Here is a 19,709-nt window from a genome sequence, read left to right as displayed (position 1 = left end):
GTAACGCATGAAAACCGTTTCTGGTTTTCCTTTGCTGTCCTTAATTTAAGTTACTGTCACGCCCATGAGTGTCTTGACACTAACTTTGGTACCAATAACGGTTTTTACATACAACCAAATTTATTTAGGATTTGTGAGGGGTCCTTCGACGATATTGTGATATATTTTTGGTTCAAGGTTTTATGCATTGCCCTGTTGATAGCCAAATGCGTATTACATAGGATCTCGAGATGACTGGATGTTGTTGTGTCGTCATCACTATCATCATTCATCCCCATCACGGTCGGAGGAAGGCAATGGCAAACCACCTCCGCTAGGATCTTGCTCAGTACAGCAGTCCGGGTTTCCCGCATCGTCCCCTACGCTCCTCGAAGTATGGGATCTCATCATCCCTATATTTAGCTCTAGGCTTTGTTTTACATCTACTGTGTTGTAGTATCTGTTCCTTTGCAAGTTTCTTTACAGTAAATATTTACCACGGAGGGTTTATTCCATCGTAAATTCTTTTGCTGGGTGCATATTTATCAAGCTCATGGTCAAACATTCTTTATACCTGAGCCACAGTTCTTCTACCTGCTCCTCTCCACATATAGACGTTTGGAGTTACTTACTGAGAAACGACACCACTGCCTCTTCATTTACTCTGCTGAAATCATAAATCCTTATCCTCAAGTTGCCCTATCTGACATTCATTGTTGCTACAACTGCCTTATGGTCAGCGAGAACTGTTCCAGAACCGCCATCCTCGAAGAAATCTGGTCAATTTGTTGATTTCAGATCTATTATATTTGCACCGTGAGTGGGATTCCGAACATATCCTGTATACCTGACACCTACTGTTGTGAGAATTTATAATGCCTTGCACCATTTTACATTGTCAAACAATGATTTAGATCGACAGATCTTATTGAGGCGTTTTTTGTTTTAAGTCTTATCTCTACCATCAAGAGCAACGTCACATCTGCCCTCTGGTGTCGTTGCTTGTGCAATTGTTCTCTCACTCTCTGATCCTGCTGTCTTCGGATTGTGTGGATAAAAATTTTTCTGAAACCTGATGTATGTCTCCAGATCGATACATTTTACAAACCTGTTTGGTTGCCAATCCCTCAGTGATTTTAGTACTTCCGAAGGAATGGTATCTGTGCGTTCTGTCTTATTTGATCGCAACATTTCCAATCCTCATTTAATCTCTGACTTTAATTTTGCATCCTTCTTCTCTTCTAAATCTACCCACACTTCTTTTTCAATCACATCGTTAGACAGTCCTTCCCCCCCCCCCCCCCCCCCCCCATAGAGATTTTCAGTCTACTCTTTCTATCTATCCGCTCCCTCCTCAGCATTTTACTAGAATTCTGCTGGCCTTATTAATGTTGACTGTTATGCTTTTAGCTTCACAGAAACTTGTTCTGAGTTTCGTGTATGCTGAATCAGTCTTTCTGACTACCACTCCTTCTTTAATATCTTCCTGCTGTCATTTGGCCTTAGCTTCCCTGCACTTCATATTTATATTATTCCTATGTGCCTCGCCGGCCGCTGTGGCCGAGCAGTTCTAGGCGCTTCAGTCTGGAACCGCGCCGCCTCGGGCATGGATGTGTGTGGTACCCTTAGGTTAGTTAGGTTTCAGTAGCTCTAAGTCTAGGGGACTGATGACTTCAGATGTTACGTCCCCTAGTGCTTAGAGCCATTTGAACTATTCCTATGTGATTTATATTGCCTTACTCAATTCTTTTCTTAAACATATGTATTTCTTTCGTCCGTCGATCATTGGGTATTTCTTTTTTTCCTCTAGATTCTTTTGCCATTACATTCGTTGTTTCAGTATCTGTCTGTCCACTTTTGGAAATGTCCATTCCTCTTCAGCTAAACTGTCTATTATGCAGTCCATTATCGCAACGTCTATACTCATACAGCGATTTAAATACACCTCATCATTCCTCCCATCTGTCTTCTCATTGACTCTTCCAGACGATTCTCTTCGATGCACTCTTAATCATTACAAAACCGTGAACTGACAGGTTATATCTCCTCCAATATTAGTAGCTGAAATATACTGCAAGACTGAATTAGTCCCAGCCCTCTCTAACTCCTACTACCGTAGCCGTGTTGTCTGGTAACTCTTCTGTTTCTTCCCTTGCTACTGCTTTCCAATCACCTCTGACTATGTTTTCAAACCTCTTTATGTAGTGAATTACACATTCAATGTCCTCATTCATTATCTGCATCTTTTAATCTTCACCAACAATTCTAGACAGTAAGAAAGTGAATCCGAATCACTATTTCAGAGACATACCTGAGAGCCACATTTCGTACTGTCACAGACTGCTGGCGATCGGACACTGGTCGAGCAGGAGGTGTAGGTGGCGCCTCTCCTGGCCAGTTGGGAGACTACCGTTGCGACGCTCCGTGGGACCTGGTCGAGTCTGCTGTGCGTGCTATGAAGAGCAAGCACGGCGACAACATAGACTTCATCCTCTGGACGGGGTGAGTGTGCGTCAGCCTTCCGACTGACATCGAAATTAATGTCTTTAGTGAATTCTGCAAAAGTATCATCTACCCTACTACGGTCGCAGTTCCGAATCGTGCCTCGGGCATGGATGTGTGTGATGTCTTTAGGTTAGTTAGGTTTCAGTAGTTCTAAGTTTAGGGGACTGATGACATCAGAAGTTAAGTCTCATAGTGCTTAGAGCCATTGTTTTATGATCTACCCTGAAGTTACGTATGATATTCCTCACCTGAAAAAATAACAAATAAAAAATAAAAAAGATGCTAAAAATTAGGTGCACTAGACATGTCAACGTAGAATGTTCCTCGGCTAAAAAAAAAACGCTAAAAAATTAGCTGCACTAGACACGTCAACCGGGTGCTCAGATTAATTTAACTGACTTATGCTGAGATAGTTCGTTTATGTCACGAGACCTGCTGAAACTAAAAATTGAAGAAATATGTATACATTCAATATTTGTTCCGTATTGTTGTTTTTCATACACAGCATGGCTACCAAATCCGACCGAGCTTACAATCGCGCAATTAAATAATGAAATTAAGCACAGGTTTAGGTACTCCTATTACACTTGGAGCACAAGCTCGTAACCATGTGCCAGAATTTGCCGCCCTCCAGGGAAGCTGTCACGCTCATGCTCGAACAAAGAGCTGAATGAAACCCGAATTAGAAAACTCTAAAATATTTAACGATGTGTGGAACGTATATCCAAAAGACAGGTTAGATGTCATAGAAGGGAGAGTGTTCATTGCAACAACATAAAATATTATGTCTGCCAAGGTCGAAATAGTGTCCAACTGCCGACTTATATCGATGGCAGTAACTGATCCAGGTACATTCAGTCATCGGATGACTGCTAGCCACTTGATTCGGGTGCAACTGCTGTAGAATCATTCAAAGAAAGTCTACGCTCAGTAGTGTGGAACTAGACAAGTAATGCAATAGTGTTTGGAGGCAACTTTTATCTACTGAGTGTACACCGGGGCTTCTGTGGATTCGTTTCAGGTGCTCGTATGACAGACAGCAGCAGTATGGCTACAGCGACTCAGTGCAACACTCAACCCTGAGTTTGGATCTAGAGATCCTTGTCTCAGGACCTGGTGAGGCAGCTTCACCAGTAACTGCCAGTTGCCTAGATGCATGGGTAAGGCAACGATATCTCAAACCAAAATAATCGATACAAGAGGCTTTGGTAGCAAATTCCAAAAATACAAGATCTTGCTGACAGAAAATCAAAAAAATCCAAAATAGTGACAGTGGGAAATCTAACCAAATGCAAAGTGAACTTTGTATGAAATTAAAAAAGTGAAGATCAATGTGGCAGGATATTTCAAAAATTCAAAAAGTTAAATAATGCCAGAAGGAGAAACTAGCCTAATTTTGCATTCCAGCCCACTGATGCTATAAGCTAAGATGGCGTCATGTTCAAATGTATCAATACGACCTGAACTGTATATAGAAAACAATACGGGAAGGTTTTCCACATAAAACACACACACACACACACACACACAGTAAGTAATGTTCCACATCTCTCCGTTTAATTTGTTTATCGTTCTCAGGTCTTCCGGATGCTATATTGCTGGTTGTAAAAAGATCGAACTATCGTCACCTGACGTTTCCGGAGGTTTTTCAGTAGTGCCTTACCTCCCCCAATATCATTTTAGGAGGTAAGGAGATAATGCATGGAGTTCTATACTAGAAGAATATAATCGCTGTTACTGTCTGGCTAATTTTGTTTTTGATAGATTTCATATGGAACTTTTTCCGACACTAAAGAGCAACAAACCATACTAAAGTTGTTATGTTTTGCAGAGATCTTTAACTGAGTGCATCACTTATATCGCATATTTTTGTAGCTAAAAATAAGATCCTACCCAAGCAGTTGACACTTCATTTTAATTCTAAATGAAGCTATGTATAATCCTAATATGACCAACCATATAACTGAAAAAGCACATGTTGGCTAAAATACTGTGCTAAGCTGGTTAGCAGTGATAGCTGACACAAATAGGCAGTTTAAATTACTGTTCTATGTCTGTCAGCTACCGGACGAGTCCAATTAACCTGTAAGTTACATTCGAAGTGTAAAAGAATGAGTGTGGATTTTAATTGACGGCCATAATGATATTTCCAAGTATAATTATATAATTATACAGAAAAACATGTGAGCTGGTAACATAACAGTCCAAGCACGCAGTTGACAGTTAGTCCTACGCTAAAATGAGACTTTACATAAAAATGGGTTGATAAAGAACATTTTAGGGGAGTCAAGAGTATTCTGTGTGTCGGAAAAATGCAATGTTTGTCGATAAACATGCCACCAAGGGTAGTTTCCAGATAAAATGTAATAAAAACCAAACAACGATTAAACTTTTCTGTGGCACATGCAGTATCTTCTTCCCCTTAAAATACTTCCTGGTGAGATGAAGCATTACTGAAAACCAAAATATGTTCTTTGTACTAGCAGTAACATTGCTTCAAGTTGATCTACTAATAGTAACATTGCTTCAAGTGTACCTAAGATGGAAACGCCATCCAGTAATAGAAAAAGAGTTTGAAACCGTGTCCTCTCTCTCCATATTTATTTGATGTGTCCATTGAGGAAGCTATTTAGATCACGAATAAGAAAACAAAGGGAATTAAAACAACTGTAAATGGATCCAATTTATCAAAATTACTGATGACATCGTGATAGTTACTGACAATGACACAGAAATGAATAGAACGTTGCAATCCCAGACATTCTTATACCATGGAATTTGAAAGTGAACAGACCGAAAACTAAAATAAATACTTTATTAAATCATATTTATGGAGGACACTTCTCTATGAAAGTGAAAGTTGAACTTTGAGTAAATTTGAAAGGATTTGACATAAAGCTGCTGAAATGTGGATATGGTGGAAAATGACAAGAAGGGGCTGAAAAAAAAACTAGCCCAGAAGTCCTTAGACAAGTCAACGAAGAGATTAAGAGTATTAAAAGAAATGGAGAAACAGAAAAATAAAATTTATTGGATAAGTCATCAGACACCACACTTCCTTCTTTCACTTTCTTCAGGGGAAAGCACTGGGACAGAAAAGAAGAAGACGGCCGATGATGAATTTTCTGGGAGACATCGAGAAGAGGATAAAATATAAAATATAAGAACTACATGAAAGGGAAAGGAACAGGTAGTGACAGAAAAAAGTGGTGGCAGCGACTTGGCATTAGTTCAAGTTTCACTTACCATTTTGTAGACACTGTTCTGTCTCATTTTAATTTTATTCCCCTGCTTCGATTGCTTCCAAGACCTTTGTCCAGCGTAGAATGCCCTTCCCAAACTGAGGTGGAAATCAAAACATCATCTCCATACACATGATCCCATAATCCACCACCCAACATTTGGGACATGTCTCATATAAACACACAAAATCTTATATTCAACCTGAAAGGCAGGACTTTATAAAACTATCTTTTTCAGGGCTGTGACGTACAATACTAACCTACCTCACCCATCGTGATTAGGCATCCCAATTAGCGGAACATGAATCCAATTTGAGCATGTTACGAATGAGATCCCTGATTTCTTCCTTATAATGTTCTGTTGTTGGCATAGTTTTTACAAACAATTGTGAATGTTCTTTAATGACAAAAAAGTATTTCTAGTCACTTATTAATCTTTTCTGATTCTCCTTTTCGTGTAAGGCTTCTGATTAACAGTAATAGTAATTACAGTGATATGCACTTAAAGAATATTTATCACAGGTAGTGTATTGAAACATCCAATTTCTCGGTGGCATATAAAGATTTCACGAACTACTATATAAAGGAAAGAGCCATGTCATCTATCTCTTATCGCTTGTCTTTTTGATCTTGTTGCTTAGCTTTTGTCTTCTCTTGCGCTCCTGACTCTGTATGCAATTCGATGTATTGAGGCTTGCTGCCTATTAATGTAAGTTGAATTAGTGTTAAACATAATTACCAGTGTTGAATTTTAAAAATTTGTTCTTGCTTTGAAATGGAAGCCTTTTAGTTTCGATTGTCGAAAATTTACCTCTCCATAAAAATGACACTTGCAGAAGCTTGCATTAACCCTGTCTGAAGACTGACTAAGTAATATTTCAGAATTAAGAGAATTTTTGAATTTATTTTGACTCAGAAGGAAGTATTTTTAATATTCGTACCAGAGATAATGTTTCGTTGCAGTAAAATATATCTATGATTTCAGAATAATAATTCCTAGCATCATGATATTCGGAGTGCAGTTTTAATTATTAAATGTAGTAAGAGAAGTTCCTAATAATAAAAGGCATTTATTCCTGCTTTCCCAGTAATTTTTAGAGATTGCTCCTGATTCCACTGGATCCATGCCAAGTTCTTTCCATTTTTATTTCGTCCTTCAATTAATTCCTTTATTCTACAGCTTACGCTTACGCTTTCTGATCCCTTCCTGTGGCGTTGGTGCCCTTCTCCCAGGAATTGTGTTCTTAATTTCGTCCCATCTACTCAATATTTAAAATACTCCTGTCAGCATGTCGACAGTCGAACACGGAATACAAGAAATTTACCATACAGCTGGACTTGGTTTATTTTTATAGAGAACATTATTTCAGTCTAAAGAGATTTCATCTAGAAAAATTATTCACTTAGTAGCAATTGTCAATGAACTTAGTTTGATTTCTGTAAGGCAAAGTGGATTCAGAAATTCAGTGTTTTAGCCTCTAAATTATCTGTTATTTATCAGAAATACGTAAGCAAACACATGGTTATGTCAATTCTCTTTGAGTCATAAGTCTTTTCAATGATTTGATGCAGCCCATCATGAATCCCTCTCTTGTACTAACCTCTTCATCTCGGAGTAACACTAGCACCCTATGTCGTCTATTATCTGTTGCATAAATTCCACTCTCTGTCTCCTCTACAGTATTTACCTTCTGCAGCTCCCTCTAATACCATGCAGGTTATTCCCTGTTGTCTTAACACATGTCCTATCATCCTCTCCATTTTCCTTCTTCTTCTGAGTGTTTTCTATACGTTCCTTTCTACGTCGATTATGGAGACAACCGTTTCATTCCGTATCTTACCAGTCCAACTAACTTGCAACATTCTTCTGTAGCACCACATCTCAATCGCTTCTAGTCTCTTCTGGCTCTGAGTACTATGGGACTTAACATCTATGGTCATCAGTCCCCTAGAACTTAGAACTACTTAAACCTAACTAACCTAAGGACAGCACACAACACCCAGCCATCACGAGGCAGAGAAAATCCCTGACCCCGCCGGGAATCGAACCCGGGAACCCGGGCGTGGGAAGCGAGAACGCTACCGCACGACCACGAGATGCGGGCTAGTCTCTTCTATTCTGGTTATATCACTGTCCGCGTTCACAATGAAACAGTGCTATACTCCCCAAACGCATATTCTCGAAAATATTTCCCTCAAATTAAGGCCTGCCTTTGATACCAGTACACTCTTATTGACCAGGAATTCCATCTCTAGTTGTGCTAATCTGTTGTTTATTTCCTCCTTGCTTTATCCATCATGGTTTGCTTCCAAGGTAGTGGAATTCCTTAGCATCACCTAATTCATGCTCACAAATTTAGATGTGAAGCTTCCGCTATTCGCATTTCTACTTTTCCTCATTACATATCACATTTGTAGGTTTATATTTTATTCACATTCTTTCCTTATTAGACAGTTCATTCTTTCACCGTGAATTTTAATCCCACTCTTGAAGCTTTCTTTTATTTGTGTAATTACTCTTTCCATGTAGAGATTAAACATCAGGGATGAGAAACTGCATTCCTGTCTTAAATCCTTTTAATAAGAACATTTCGATCTCGTTCTTCCAACCATATCGTTCCCTCTTGACTCTTGTACTAGTATATAGTGTATTTTACCGTTTTTCTTTTCTGTAGCCTACTCCGACTTTTCTCAGACTTCAGAACATCTTGCACCAATTTATATTGTCGAACGCTTTTTATGAATCAAGAAATCATATGAGTGTCTCTTGATTTCCCTTCAGTGTTGCCTTCGTTATCAAGCGCAAGATCAAGAATGCCCCTCTGGCGTCTTTACCTTTCCTTAAGCCAAACTTAGCGTCATCTAAAATATCGTCAATTTTCTTTTTCATTCCTCTGTACATTTTTCTTGTCAGCAGCTTGGATGCAGGAGCTGTTAAGCTGATTGTCAGATGATTCTCGCACTCTTCTGCTATTGCATTCTTTGGGATTGTGTGGATGATATTTCTCCGGAAGTCTGATGATACGTCGCTAGTCTTGTAGATGCTATAGATGGACTTCAATAGTCGGAGGTTGTTAACGGTCGCTTTTGACATATTTGTTCTTAAGCTTTCCATAGATTTTTTTAAATTCCGAATGTAATTGTAAATTCCATGTGTTTTCTATATCGACTCCTCTTTCATTCCACACCATCAGACAATCCTCCTCTCAGAGTCCTTCAACGTAGTCTTTCACCCTCACGCTATCTGCTCTGCGTTTATCAGTGGAATTTCCGTTGCATTCTTAACGTTATCATCCTTGCTTTTAATTTCACCAGAAGTTTTACTGAGTTTCCTTTACAGTGAGCCATTCCTCGCGATGCACGTTTGTTTTTCAATTTTCTTCTTTCTGTCCTCCAACCACTTCGCCGTAGCTACCCAGAATTTCTTATTTCCATCAGTACCCCACTTCCTACTACACTACTTCTTCCGGACGATTCTTTTAAACTTCAGCTTCTCATTATCATTACTATATTGCGATCTGAGTCTATATCTGCACGTGGGTTCGTCTTATATTCCAATACCTGATTTCTGAATCTCTTTGTGCCTATAATGTAATCGAGCAGGAACTCACCTTGTCTCCAGGTCTTTTGTCAATAATGCCTCTTCCTCTTGTGATTCTTGAACATCTGAAATGTATTGCAGAACTGTATTAGTCTGCTACAAAGCATAGCCTCCAGTTATCCTTTCATCTATTCCTTCCCCAACAACCGCGTTCCGATTGCCCAAGACGATTAGATTTTCATCTAATTTTACATAGTGAATTACTCGGTAAATATCTTCACATACTTTCTCGTCTCTTCGTGTTTTGCTTGCGACATCGGCATGTATCCCTGGACTGTAGTTCACGGCGGTTCTTTGCCTGTGATATCTGTAGAGTACAACCCTATCTCTGATCTATTACTATAGATTGGTCTTTGATGTACTTTACTGTTCACAACGGATCCTGCTCCCGTTATACCAGTTTCTGCTAATGTTAGCATTGCCCTATATCCGTCTTATCAGATATCTTTATCTTCTTTCCACTGACTCTCACTACCGTTGTCTTGATTGAGGCTTCGAATTTCTGTTTTCGTATTTTCTAGCGTCCATACTGCGCTCAAGCATCTGAGTTCCAACTCGTAAATGTTATTTCGCTGGTGGCCAAATTTTTTTTATCTTCTCCCCACCTAAATTCATTTAAAGCAGGCAGCTAAAAATTCCTGGTAACTCAAATGACCGAACGAGGTGGTTACAAAGCTGAATTCGCGTTTCGGAGGACGATAGTTCAAATCTGTATCTGGCCATCGAGATTTACATGTTCTATTATTTCCCTAAACTGGTGCAAGTAAATTCCGAGATGATTGCTTCTAAAGAGCACAGCCGATTTACTGCCACATGTTTGCAAGAGTTCGAGCTGATGCGCCGTCTATAATTACATCTATGTCGACGGGACATTGAAATATAATCTTCCTTCGTTGGCGTGAATAAGACTGGTAATACATCAAAAAATGTAAGCACACACACAATGGTTATCTCCCTGTTACTACCAGGTCTAAATTGTTCTGTAATATTCATGGTTAGCTTAAATGCGATGTCGACTATTGTAAACGTGCAAACGTTGTGTAACTTATAACTGATGTGTGAAATGTGACTCCGTTCTCCCAAATTATGCGCCATATTGGTACTTCCACGTGAAAAAAAAGTTACCAAAGAAGATCGTCAAACAGCCGTATGATTTGAGAAGTTATTTTGTTTTGTTTTGACGACCAGTTTCGGCATTTCAATATGCGATCTTCATGCCCAATGGGAACTTAATGTACAGACATTCATACGCACCGATACTTGCATGCTGGAGCCATCAGTATCTGGATACCGTGAATTCGTTATTCAAGTGCTTAGAACTAACGAATTCACGGTATCCTAATAATGATGGCTCCAATATACCGATATCGATATATCTGAATGACTATGTAAGAAGTGCATATGGGGCACGAAGACAATATACTGAAATCCCGAAACTGGTTTAAAAACAAAATAAAGTATCTCCTCAAAACGTACTGCTGTTTGGCGATCTGCTCTGATAAATGTTGGACCAGCCGTTCTCCCGCGTCAACGATGTATCAACAGAATGAAAAAAATATATATGTGACAAAGGTAACACGCTTAGTAGGCAGCAGATGGTTCGTCACAGGCCTATATGACATGCACAAAAACTATTTGACCAAGCATCATTTTAGGGAAGATGAAGACGGTTTGACGAGATCGTTAGTGCACCATATCACTTAAACTTCACCTTTTCGTAGTACATAAATATAACCTTGTAATGTTACAAATACGAAAATGTAAACAAGTTGAATGGCCGAAGAAAATTATGGACAAGGTTTCACACACAGAAAGGAGAGAATAGTAACTGGAAAACACAGCTGTTGCCCAAACACAAAATTATTTATCAAAATATCTAAAGTTTTTGAGTACAAATCGCACGTGGAATTACTGCTATAACTTAATTGCCCCATAACATTTAAAAATATACATATAGCTCGCATGTTGACACCGTTAATCTAAATAAAAGTTTAAGCTACGCATGTTGAGAACACTATTTCCATTATTGCACCACAATATGCAAGGCGTGAAGAACCATGAAATAAATATTTACACATCCGGAGCGTCTGCATTACTTGTCGAAATAAAAAAAGCAAATTTATTGTCACTACCGGTATATACTGGTGTGCAAAACTTAAGGACGAAAGTAACTCTCTCATAGGGAGTCTCTGCCAATTAATATAGCTTCGCGAATCTTATACCACACGTAGTTAGTACTCCTACGACGTAGTACAGAATCTAAGTGACAGAAATGATCAATGAGGAGAACAGAAATGATACTTCTGTTTCAAGTTAATAATTACGCAGAAGTCACCACGGTTCATGATGGTCCCCACGTCGTTACCAAAGAGAGGACAAGGTTCTTAATAGCGTGAGTGACCGCCACAGCTGGCAGTGCGTGCTCAGCAACGTGTTCCCACGCTGGCCACAAGGATGGTCAAGAGTTATTGCGGTAGAAGGTTCCGTTCCCCAACCACGGGGTTTGACAGCTGCTCGGTGGTCTTTGGTGCATGTGGGTGCTGCGGTGGGGCGGGTTGCTCTCTCCCTATCCCTTAAACAATCTGTCCACCTACCTGGATAGGCTTCAGATTATCTGCCTCTTCACTCTGCGATGGCAGATACTGGCTTACCCGACAAAAGCAGGGTTGACAGAAGTTCGACTAAATCCCTGCCTCGCAAAGGCCACATAACTCCAATCCATAGGCAGCAGCTGAGTGTTCGCGATTCTTGCACGACTCATTTAGAAAAAAAATCTAAAATTTCCTTTTAGTTGATTTATTGTCTCTGAAACATGGGAAGCGGCTATGAAGTCCGTATTTAATATCCGACAGTAACTATGCAATGTTACTGACTGTCTCTGTAACAAGTTCACACCCAAAAGCAACCGGAAGATATTTAGTCCGACTCGATATTTTATACGTACTAAAAAGTCACCAACTCACGACTATTTGCGAGTTAACACAGTTGTTCAGCAGTTTTCTTCTACAGAAGTGCTGGTCATGTTGTTGTCGATGTGGTCTTCAGTCCTGAGACAGGTTTGATGCAGCTCTCCATGCTACTCTATCCTGTGCAAGCTTCTTCATCTCCCAGTACCTACTGCAACCTACATCCTTCTGTATCTGTTTAGTGTATTCATCTCTTGGTCTCCATCTACGATTTTTACCCTCCACGCTGCCCTCCAATGCTAAATTTGTGACCCTTGATGCCTCAGAACATGTCCTACCAACCGACCCCTTCTTCTAGTCAAGTTGTGCCACAAGCTCCTCTTCTCCCCGATTCTATTCAATACCTCCACATTAGTTATGTGATCTACCCATATAATCTTCAGCATTCTTCTGTAGCACCACATTTCGAAAGCTTCTATTCTCCTCTTGTCTAAACTATTTATCGTCCACGGTTCACTTCCATATATGGCTACACTCCATACAAATACTTTCAGAAACGACTTCCTGACATTTGAATCTATACTCGATGTTTACAAATTTTTCTTCTTCAGAAACGCTCTCCTTGCCATTGCCAGTCTAATTTTATATCCTCTCTACTTCGACCTTCATCAGTTATTTTGCTCCCCAAATAGCAAAACCCCTTTACTACTTAAAGTGTCTCATTTCCTAATCTAATTCCCTCAGCATCACCCGACTTAATTCGACTACATTCCATTATCCTCGTTTTGCTTTTGTTGATTTTCATCTTATACCCTCCTTTCAAGACACTGTCCATTCCGTTCAACTGCTCTTCTAGGTCCTTTGCTGTCTCTGACAGAATTACAATGTCATCGGCGAACCTCAAAGTTTTTATTTCTTCTCCATGGATTTTAATACCTACTCCGAACTTTTCTTTACTGCTTGCTCAATATACAGATTGAATAACATCGGGGATAGGCTCCAACCCTGTCTCACTCCCTTCCCAACCACTGCTTCCCTTTCATACCCCTCGACTCTTATAACTGCCATCTGGTTTCTGTACAAATTGTAAATAGCCTTTCGCTCCCTGTATTTTACCCCTGACACATTCAGAATTTGAAAGAGAGTATTCCAATCAACATTATCAAAAGTTTTCTCTAAGTCTACAAATGCTAGAAACGTAGGTTTGCCTTTCCTTAATCTTTCTTCTTAGATAAGTCGTAGGGTCAGTATTGCCTCACGTGTTCCAACATTTCTACGGAATCCAAACTGATCTTCCCCGAGGTCGGCTTCTATCAGTTTTTCCATTTATCTGTAAGGAATGCGCGTTAGTATTTTGCAGCTGTGACTTATTAAACTGATAGTTCGGTAATTTTCACACCTGCTTTCTTTGGGATTGGAATTATTATATTCTTCTTGAAGTCTGAGGGTATTTAGCCTGTCTCATACATCTTGCTCACCAGATGGTAGAGTTTTGTCAGGACTGGCTCTCCCAAGCTTGTCAGTAGTTCTAATGGAATGTTGTCCACTCCGGGGGGCTTGTTTCGACTCAGGTCTTTCACCGCTCTGTCAGACTCTTCACGCAGTATCCTGTCTCCCACCTCATCTTCATCTACATCCTCTTCCATTTCCATAATATTGTTCTGAAGTACATCGTCCTTGTATGGACCCTCTATATACTCCTTCCACCTTTCTGCTTTTCCTTCTTTGCTTAGAACTGGGTTTCCATCAAAGCCCTTGATATTTATGCAAGTGGTCCTCCTTTCTCCAAAGGTCTCTTTAATTTTCCTGTAGGCAGTATCTATCTTACACCTAGTGAGATAAGCCTCTAGATCCTTACATTTGTCCTCTAGCCATCCCTGCTTAGCCATTTGGCACTTCCTGTCGATCTCATTTTTGAGACGTTTGTATTCCTTTTTGCCTGCTTCATTCACAGCATTTTTATATTTTCTCCTTTCATCAATTAAATTCAATATTTCTTCTGTTACCCAAGGGTTTCTACTAGCCCCTGTCTTTTCACCTATTTGATCCTCTGCTGCCTGCTGGTCATAATATCTCGCAATTTGTACGAAACACGCCACGCGGAGTTTATTTACGACTTGAAAGGTTCACATGCGAAATTTCCTAAAATAAATCACTCACAAAGCTCAAACTTTCTCAAAATACTCAACCATGTAGTCGCTTTTCATCAACTACACGAGAACCGATCACACGCGCGGATTTCTTCACTTTGGTACAAATTTGATTAGTGCCATTTAACATGGGCGTTTACCATAAACGGCTCCCGAGCGACTACCTCGACTCACAGAGTAGAGGCAGCAACTCCCACTCAGACGCGCGGGAAATGCTGAATTACTATTGGCTAGTATGTTAAGCAGCCAGTCAGATTATCTCTCGCACTTCTATACTCGTGTGACAACTCGCAATAATTTGCTACATTACAACGCGCTGCAGTACGTTTGCCCAACGCGTCCCACTTGTTGCCGATGGGATTTCAGTCGGGGGAACGGGCACCAGGCCAGTCCATTCACCGAATATCCACTCGTTCTCCTCTTTACTCTTTAGCTGATCGATGCGATCGAGCATTGTCATCCATAAAAATGAGGCCATGGCCGACTGCACTCTTGAAAAGATGCACATGATGAAGGAGCACAGTATCATCACAACAGTCAATCGAGAACATGAACACTCCCAACATTTCATTCAGTAAAAAAATTTTATTTAATACTTTTTACGTTATACTGACAGTATACACATTATTTTGAAACTGTCACAGTCCGCTACGCTACTGGTGCCTAGATTCGAAATATCCATTTGCATTTCATGGAACGTAATTCCTCGGTGAGCCATCGGTAATAAAACAAATGCTTCAGGGTATTAGCACTTGAATTCGATTTGAACATCGCAGTGAAAGTGGAGCGTAATCATTAAAAACAATGTTAAGGTCGGATGTTCATATGAATTATTAGAGACTTGTAATAAATTAAAGTAACTTTATTTATAAGTAAATAATGACCACAGTTGGTCAATGAGGTATTGTGGTGCTACAAATACATAGAAATATCTGCTTTCACTTCACTTGATTTTGTCTCGTCTCGCTTGCGCACAAAGGTATACAAACGAGTAATGGTACGTATTTTTCACAAACAGTATTTCGGAATTCGCTTGGATGTCCACCTATTTGTTTTACATCACAGATAGTACAGAACGAACAAAGAATTTTCAGGGCTTTGGTTACCATTATCTCTAGCTGTAATTGTCCAAACAATGACACTAACTTCTCGAGTGTGTCGTAAACAGTGGTGCGACCAGGAGACTACAAGTACACTAGACACGGAAGCATATGGCAGAGATGTTGGCAGCACTCTAAAACAATTAACGTTTCTCTTAAACCATAAAAAAAAAGTTTCGCATCACCTCGGTTCCGAGAGTTTTGGAACCTGTACATACAATTGGAATAGAGGTCAGCATAAACATCATTAACGTCCTTTTTATTGCTCATGAAAACCACACACCGCATGTTGTACCACCATACAGCGAGACTCTCAGAGGTGGTGGTCCTGATTGCTGTACACACCGGTACGTCTAATACTCAGTAGAACGAAAAAAAATGGTTCAAATGGCTCTGAGCACTATGGGACTCAACTGCTGGGGTCATAAGTCCCCTAGAACTTAGAACTACTTAAACCTAACTAACCTAAGGACAGCACACAACACCCAGCCATCACGAGGCAGAGAAAATCCCTGACCCCGCCGGGAATCGAACCCGGGAACCCGGGCGTGGGAAGCGAGAACGCTACTGCACGACCACGAGATGCGGGCACTCAGTAGAACGTCCTCTTGCATTGATGCATACCTTTATTCGTCTTGGCATACTATCCATAAATTTATCAAGGCACTGTTGGTCCAGATTGTCCCACTCCTCAACGGCGATTCGGCGTACATCTACATTTATACTCTGCAAGTCACCCAACGGTGTGTAGCGGAGGGCACTTTACGTGCCACTGTCATTACCTCCCTTTCCTGTTCCGGTCGCGTATGGTTCGCGGGAAGAACGACTGCCGGAAAACCTCAGTGCGCGCTCAAATCTCTGTAATTTTACATTCGTGATCTCCTCGGGAGGTATAAGTAGGGGGAAGCAATATATTCGATACCTCATCCAGAAATGCACCCTCTCTAAACCTGGACAGCAAGCTACACCGCGATGCAGAGCGCCTCTCTTGCAGAGTCTTCCACTTGAGTTTGCTAAACATCACTTTGGTTAACTCCGAGGGGCCTGGACACTTCCCTTTTTGAGAGCCCTTCCTGGCACAAAGTAACAATGCAGACGCGATCTACCCGCGATATTGCCGTCTAGGCATGGTTGAACTATAGACCACACGAGCCGTGTATCCCCTTCCCAGTGGAATGACTGGAACTGATCGACTGTCGGACCCCCTCCTCTAATAGGCGATGCTCATGCGTGGTTGTTTACATCTTTGGGCGGGTTTAGTGACATCTCTGAACAGTTAAAGGGAACGTGTCTGTGATACAATATCCACAGTGAACGTCTGTCTTCAGGAGTTCTGACAACTGGGTTGATGCTAAACGTTTTTTGATGTGTTTATGAACGTCACTTTGGTATGATGCAAATTCCAAATTCCCGACGTTCATCATTAAGTAGATAATGTTGCATTTTATGACCACCAAATCTTTGAACACGGTACGTTTACCACTTAACGTTATTGTAACTCTATAGTATTTTGCCACGTTCGTCTTTTTCAGGGTGCACTGGGCTATGACTTCAGGTTTGTGGATGACAGTACGTGACCGCATTAATCAGCGCAGATGGAGAACCTCTTGAAAAGAGAGAATTCAGCATATGTTCTAACCTGCCCCGACATAAGTCCAAACGAGCACGTTTGTATGCGCTGAAGAGACGTACTGCAGCATGAGCACAGGCATCAACGTCCATCCAGCATAAGTCAACCACAGTGGTGCAGGAATGGAACGCCCTAACACAAGAACTCCTGTCCAACCCCGTCGCCAGTGTGGGAGCACGTTGCACAGCGTACGTTGCCGTCAGAGTGATCACATCCTACTAAGCTACCGAGAACCATTTCCCGCTGTGTCTAATGTCCAGGGGAAGGTAATAATTTGTGGTGACTTCAGTATAAATGTTGTCCGCCTGCTTAGCTCAGTGGTAACGTGCTTGTCTACCACGCAGTGGACCCAGGTTAAATACCTGGCAGGGTTGCAGATTTTTTCTCTACTAGTGGACTGGGTGTTGTGTTGTTTTCCTCGTCATTTCATCCTGGGTGCAAGTCGCCCAGTGTGGCGTTCATTGGACGGCCGAACTTCCGCGAATGGGACTTCCCTGCCAACAATGCCACACGATTATTTCAATTTTTGTTCGTTGTCTTCGAATAAAATAGTTATTTATGTTTGTCTAACTGCATATTTCTTTCTGTAACCTTCTGTATTATACTGTACCAGTTCCTTCTACGTACGGTCCAAGTTTCGTCGAGCTATCTGACGTGGCACTGACACATCACGCGAAAGTTAGATTCGTTCTTAAGTTTTGTACGCCGCTGTACATTAGAGTTTAATCTCCAAGCTCAATTCCATCCCTCTGAGAAGCCAAAAACTGTACGTATTATTTATTAGAATATGTGAAGGCTTGTTCTGTAGCATTACACTACACGTATAGGCTTTACAGTCGATATAATGTACAAGAAAATATGCAGTTTTCAAAAGAGGATAATTCGATCACTGTGCTAGACTTGAAAGATTTGGGGTGCTATTTTCGCTTGCTACGACACTGAAATGCATCATTTATTCTCTCCACCATCACTCCCTTCCGTATTGACCATTATTTTAACACCAGAAAGTACCAAACGAAATAAATTGGACCTATCTTTCGTTGTCTGCAGCAGACGCGCGGTGTATACACGTGTGGGAAGGGCTGAGGGGGGAGGTGCGGAGTTTGCAAACACTGCGCCCCCCGGTCTCAGAACGCCGGCTCCCGCCCACTACACAAGCTGTCAGCTGTCGATCCAGTCAGTCGGCCGGTCATCTGCAGGGTCTGCCACTCCAGCCGTCTGATGCCACGTAGCTTCCCTCGTATGATTGAAGCATGCCAGCCGCACCGTGTTGTAGCGAACCAATTTCGCCAAATGGATCTTACTTTCCTTTTATTTCCCCACTCCACTTCACATTTTCTCCAAACAATCACTTTCTTCCTACAGTTCTGACTTCTGACAGATTTTTGTCAGTTCCAAATTTGGCGTAATTTCACGTCCACGCATAAGAGGCATCACATGCGGCATCACCTGCCTCTCTGCTATACCCAGAGTAGTGGGTTTTGCTGAAATATGGCCTACCTTGAAACAACATGTAACGTTCCTCATCTGCGAAAAGCTGCAAATAAATTAGTAACACTATACCCGTGGACAGCTCACCTGCCCGGATAAACGAGTGCGTTAAAGCTCCCACTTCCGGGACATGGGAAAGTGTAGGGCCCCCGGCTCAAATTCGGCCGACGGGTTAACGGCGCGGAGAGGTAACCGACAACCGTGAATATGGCTTCTAGGCAGTTTCTCACTTCCAAGTTCGTAAATACTGACTCCAATACGTGCTACGCAAATATCTGGAAATGTTGTCAGACACAGACAGATGGGGTACACGGATTTCTTTCTTGGTGTGCGTGTGTGTTGGTAGCGGCGGAGGGTTGGGGGGGGGGGGTGAGGTGGGGGAGTCAGCTAGGGCATTTGTCCACTAACACTGTTGTTTTTTTAAAAGATTATTTTTATTTTTGTTTCTCAGTGGAACCTTTAGACTTAACTAGACGCTGTACGTTGTGCAATTTTGTGCTTGCTAGCATCTGTATGTAAACATTACATGCACTGCATCTGAAACTTCTGTGTTTAAAATACCTACGTGCATTATTACACACATTACATGTAACCCTTATGAACACAATGCATTTGAACGTTCACATCTGAATAAACTCAATATTTTGAACTAAATTAAATGCGAATTTACGTCATACCAATTAGTGTTTCAATGAATGTAATCTGAATAGATAATCACGTTTCCAAGGAGCACAAAGTAGTCTTCAATTTCCAGCCATAATAATCGCTTTGGCTTGCTTGTGTACTAAAGGCTAATCAGGCTGCCGCTAAGCAACTGCATCCCACTGCTACAACCTGAAATAAATCACTCTGCTTTGTCAATACTTAAATAAATCTTGTCATATGCAGTGCAAGAGCGCACATGCCTACATAATAAACAGTTAACGGTCGGATCTAGCGAGTTGCAATTTGAGTCCGAATTAGTTTTCTATTAGTAGCTTTTGAATACCACGAGGGATGTGGAAACCTAGTGTCGAACAATTTGAAAATTAATTGCACTTCAACTTTATATTCATTAGCAAAAGTTAGGAGGTATGAACATACCCACATCATAGGACACTGTTAA

The 19,709-nt window shown here is 41.0% G+C and overlaps 1 protein-coding gene across 1 annotated transcript in view; it reads left to right on the top strand.

Annotated features, from left to right (window-relative positions):
- The window catches only part of LOC124596589 (acid sphingomyelinase-like phosphodiesterase 3b), a 164,526-nt gene extending 145,459 nt beyond the window's left edge, over window positions 1-19,067 (top strand). The window contains exons 4-6 of the mRNA XM_047135786.1: window positions 2,319-2,481; window positions 3,506-3,644; window positions 19,056-19,067. Coding sequence (XP_046991742.1) covers window positions 2,319-2,481; window positions 3,506-3,644; window positions 19,056-19,067 — 314 coding nt within the window. The remainder of the gene's footprint in view (window positions 1-2,318; window positions 2,482-3,505; window positions 3,645-19,055) is intronic.
- Window positions 19,068-19,709: the final 642 nt, after the last annotated feature.

Source organism: Schistocerca americana, chromosome 1, assembly GCF_021461395.2.
Source record: "Schistocerca americana isolate TAMUIC-IGC-003095 chromosome 1, iqSchAmer2.1, whole genome shotgun sequence".
Classification (NCBI taxonomy): domain Eukaryota; kingdom Metazoa; phylum Arthropoda; class Insecta; order Orthoptera; family Acrididae; genus Schistocerca; species Schistocerca americana.
The sequence above is the reverse complement of the archived record's forward strand: the minus strand, read 5'-3'. Positions and strand labels throughout refer to the sequence as shown.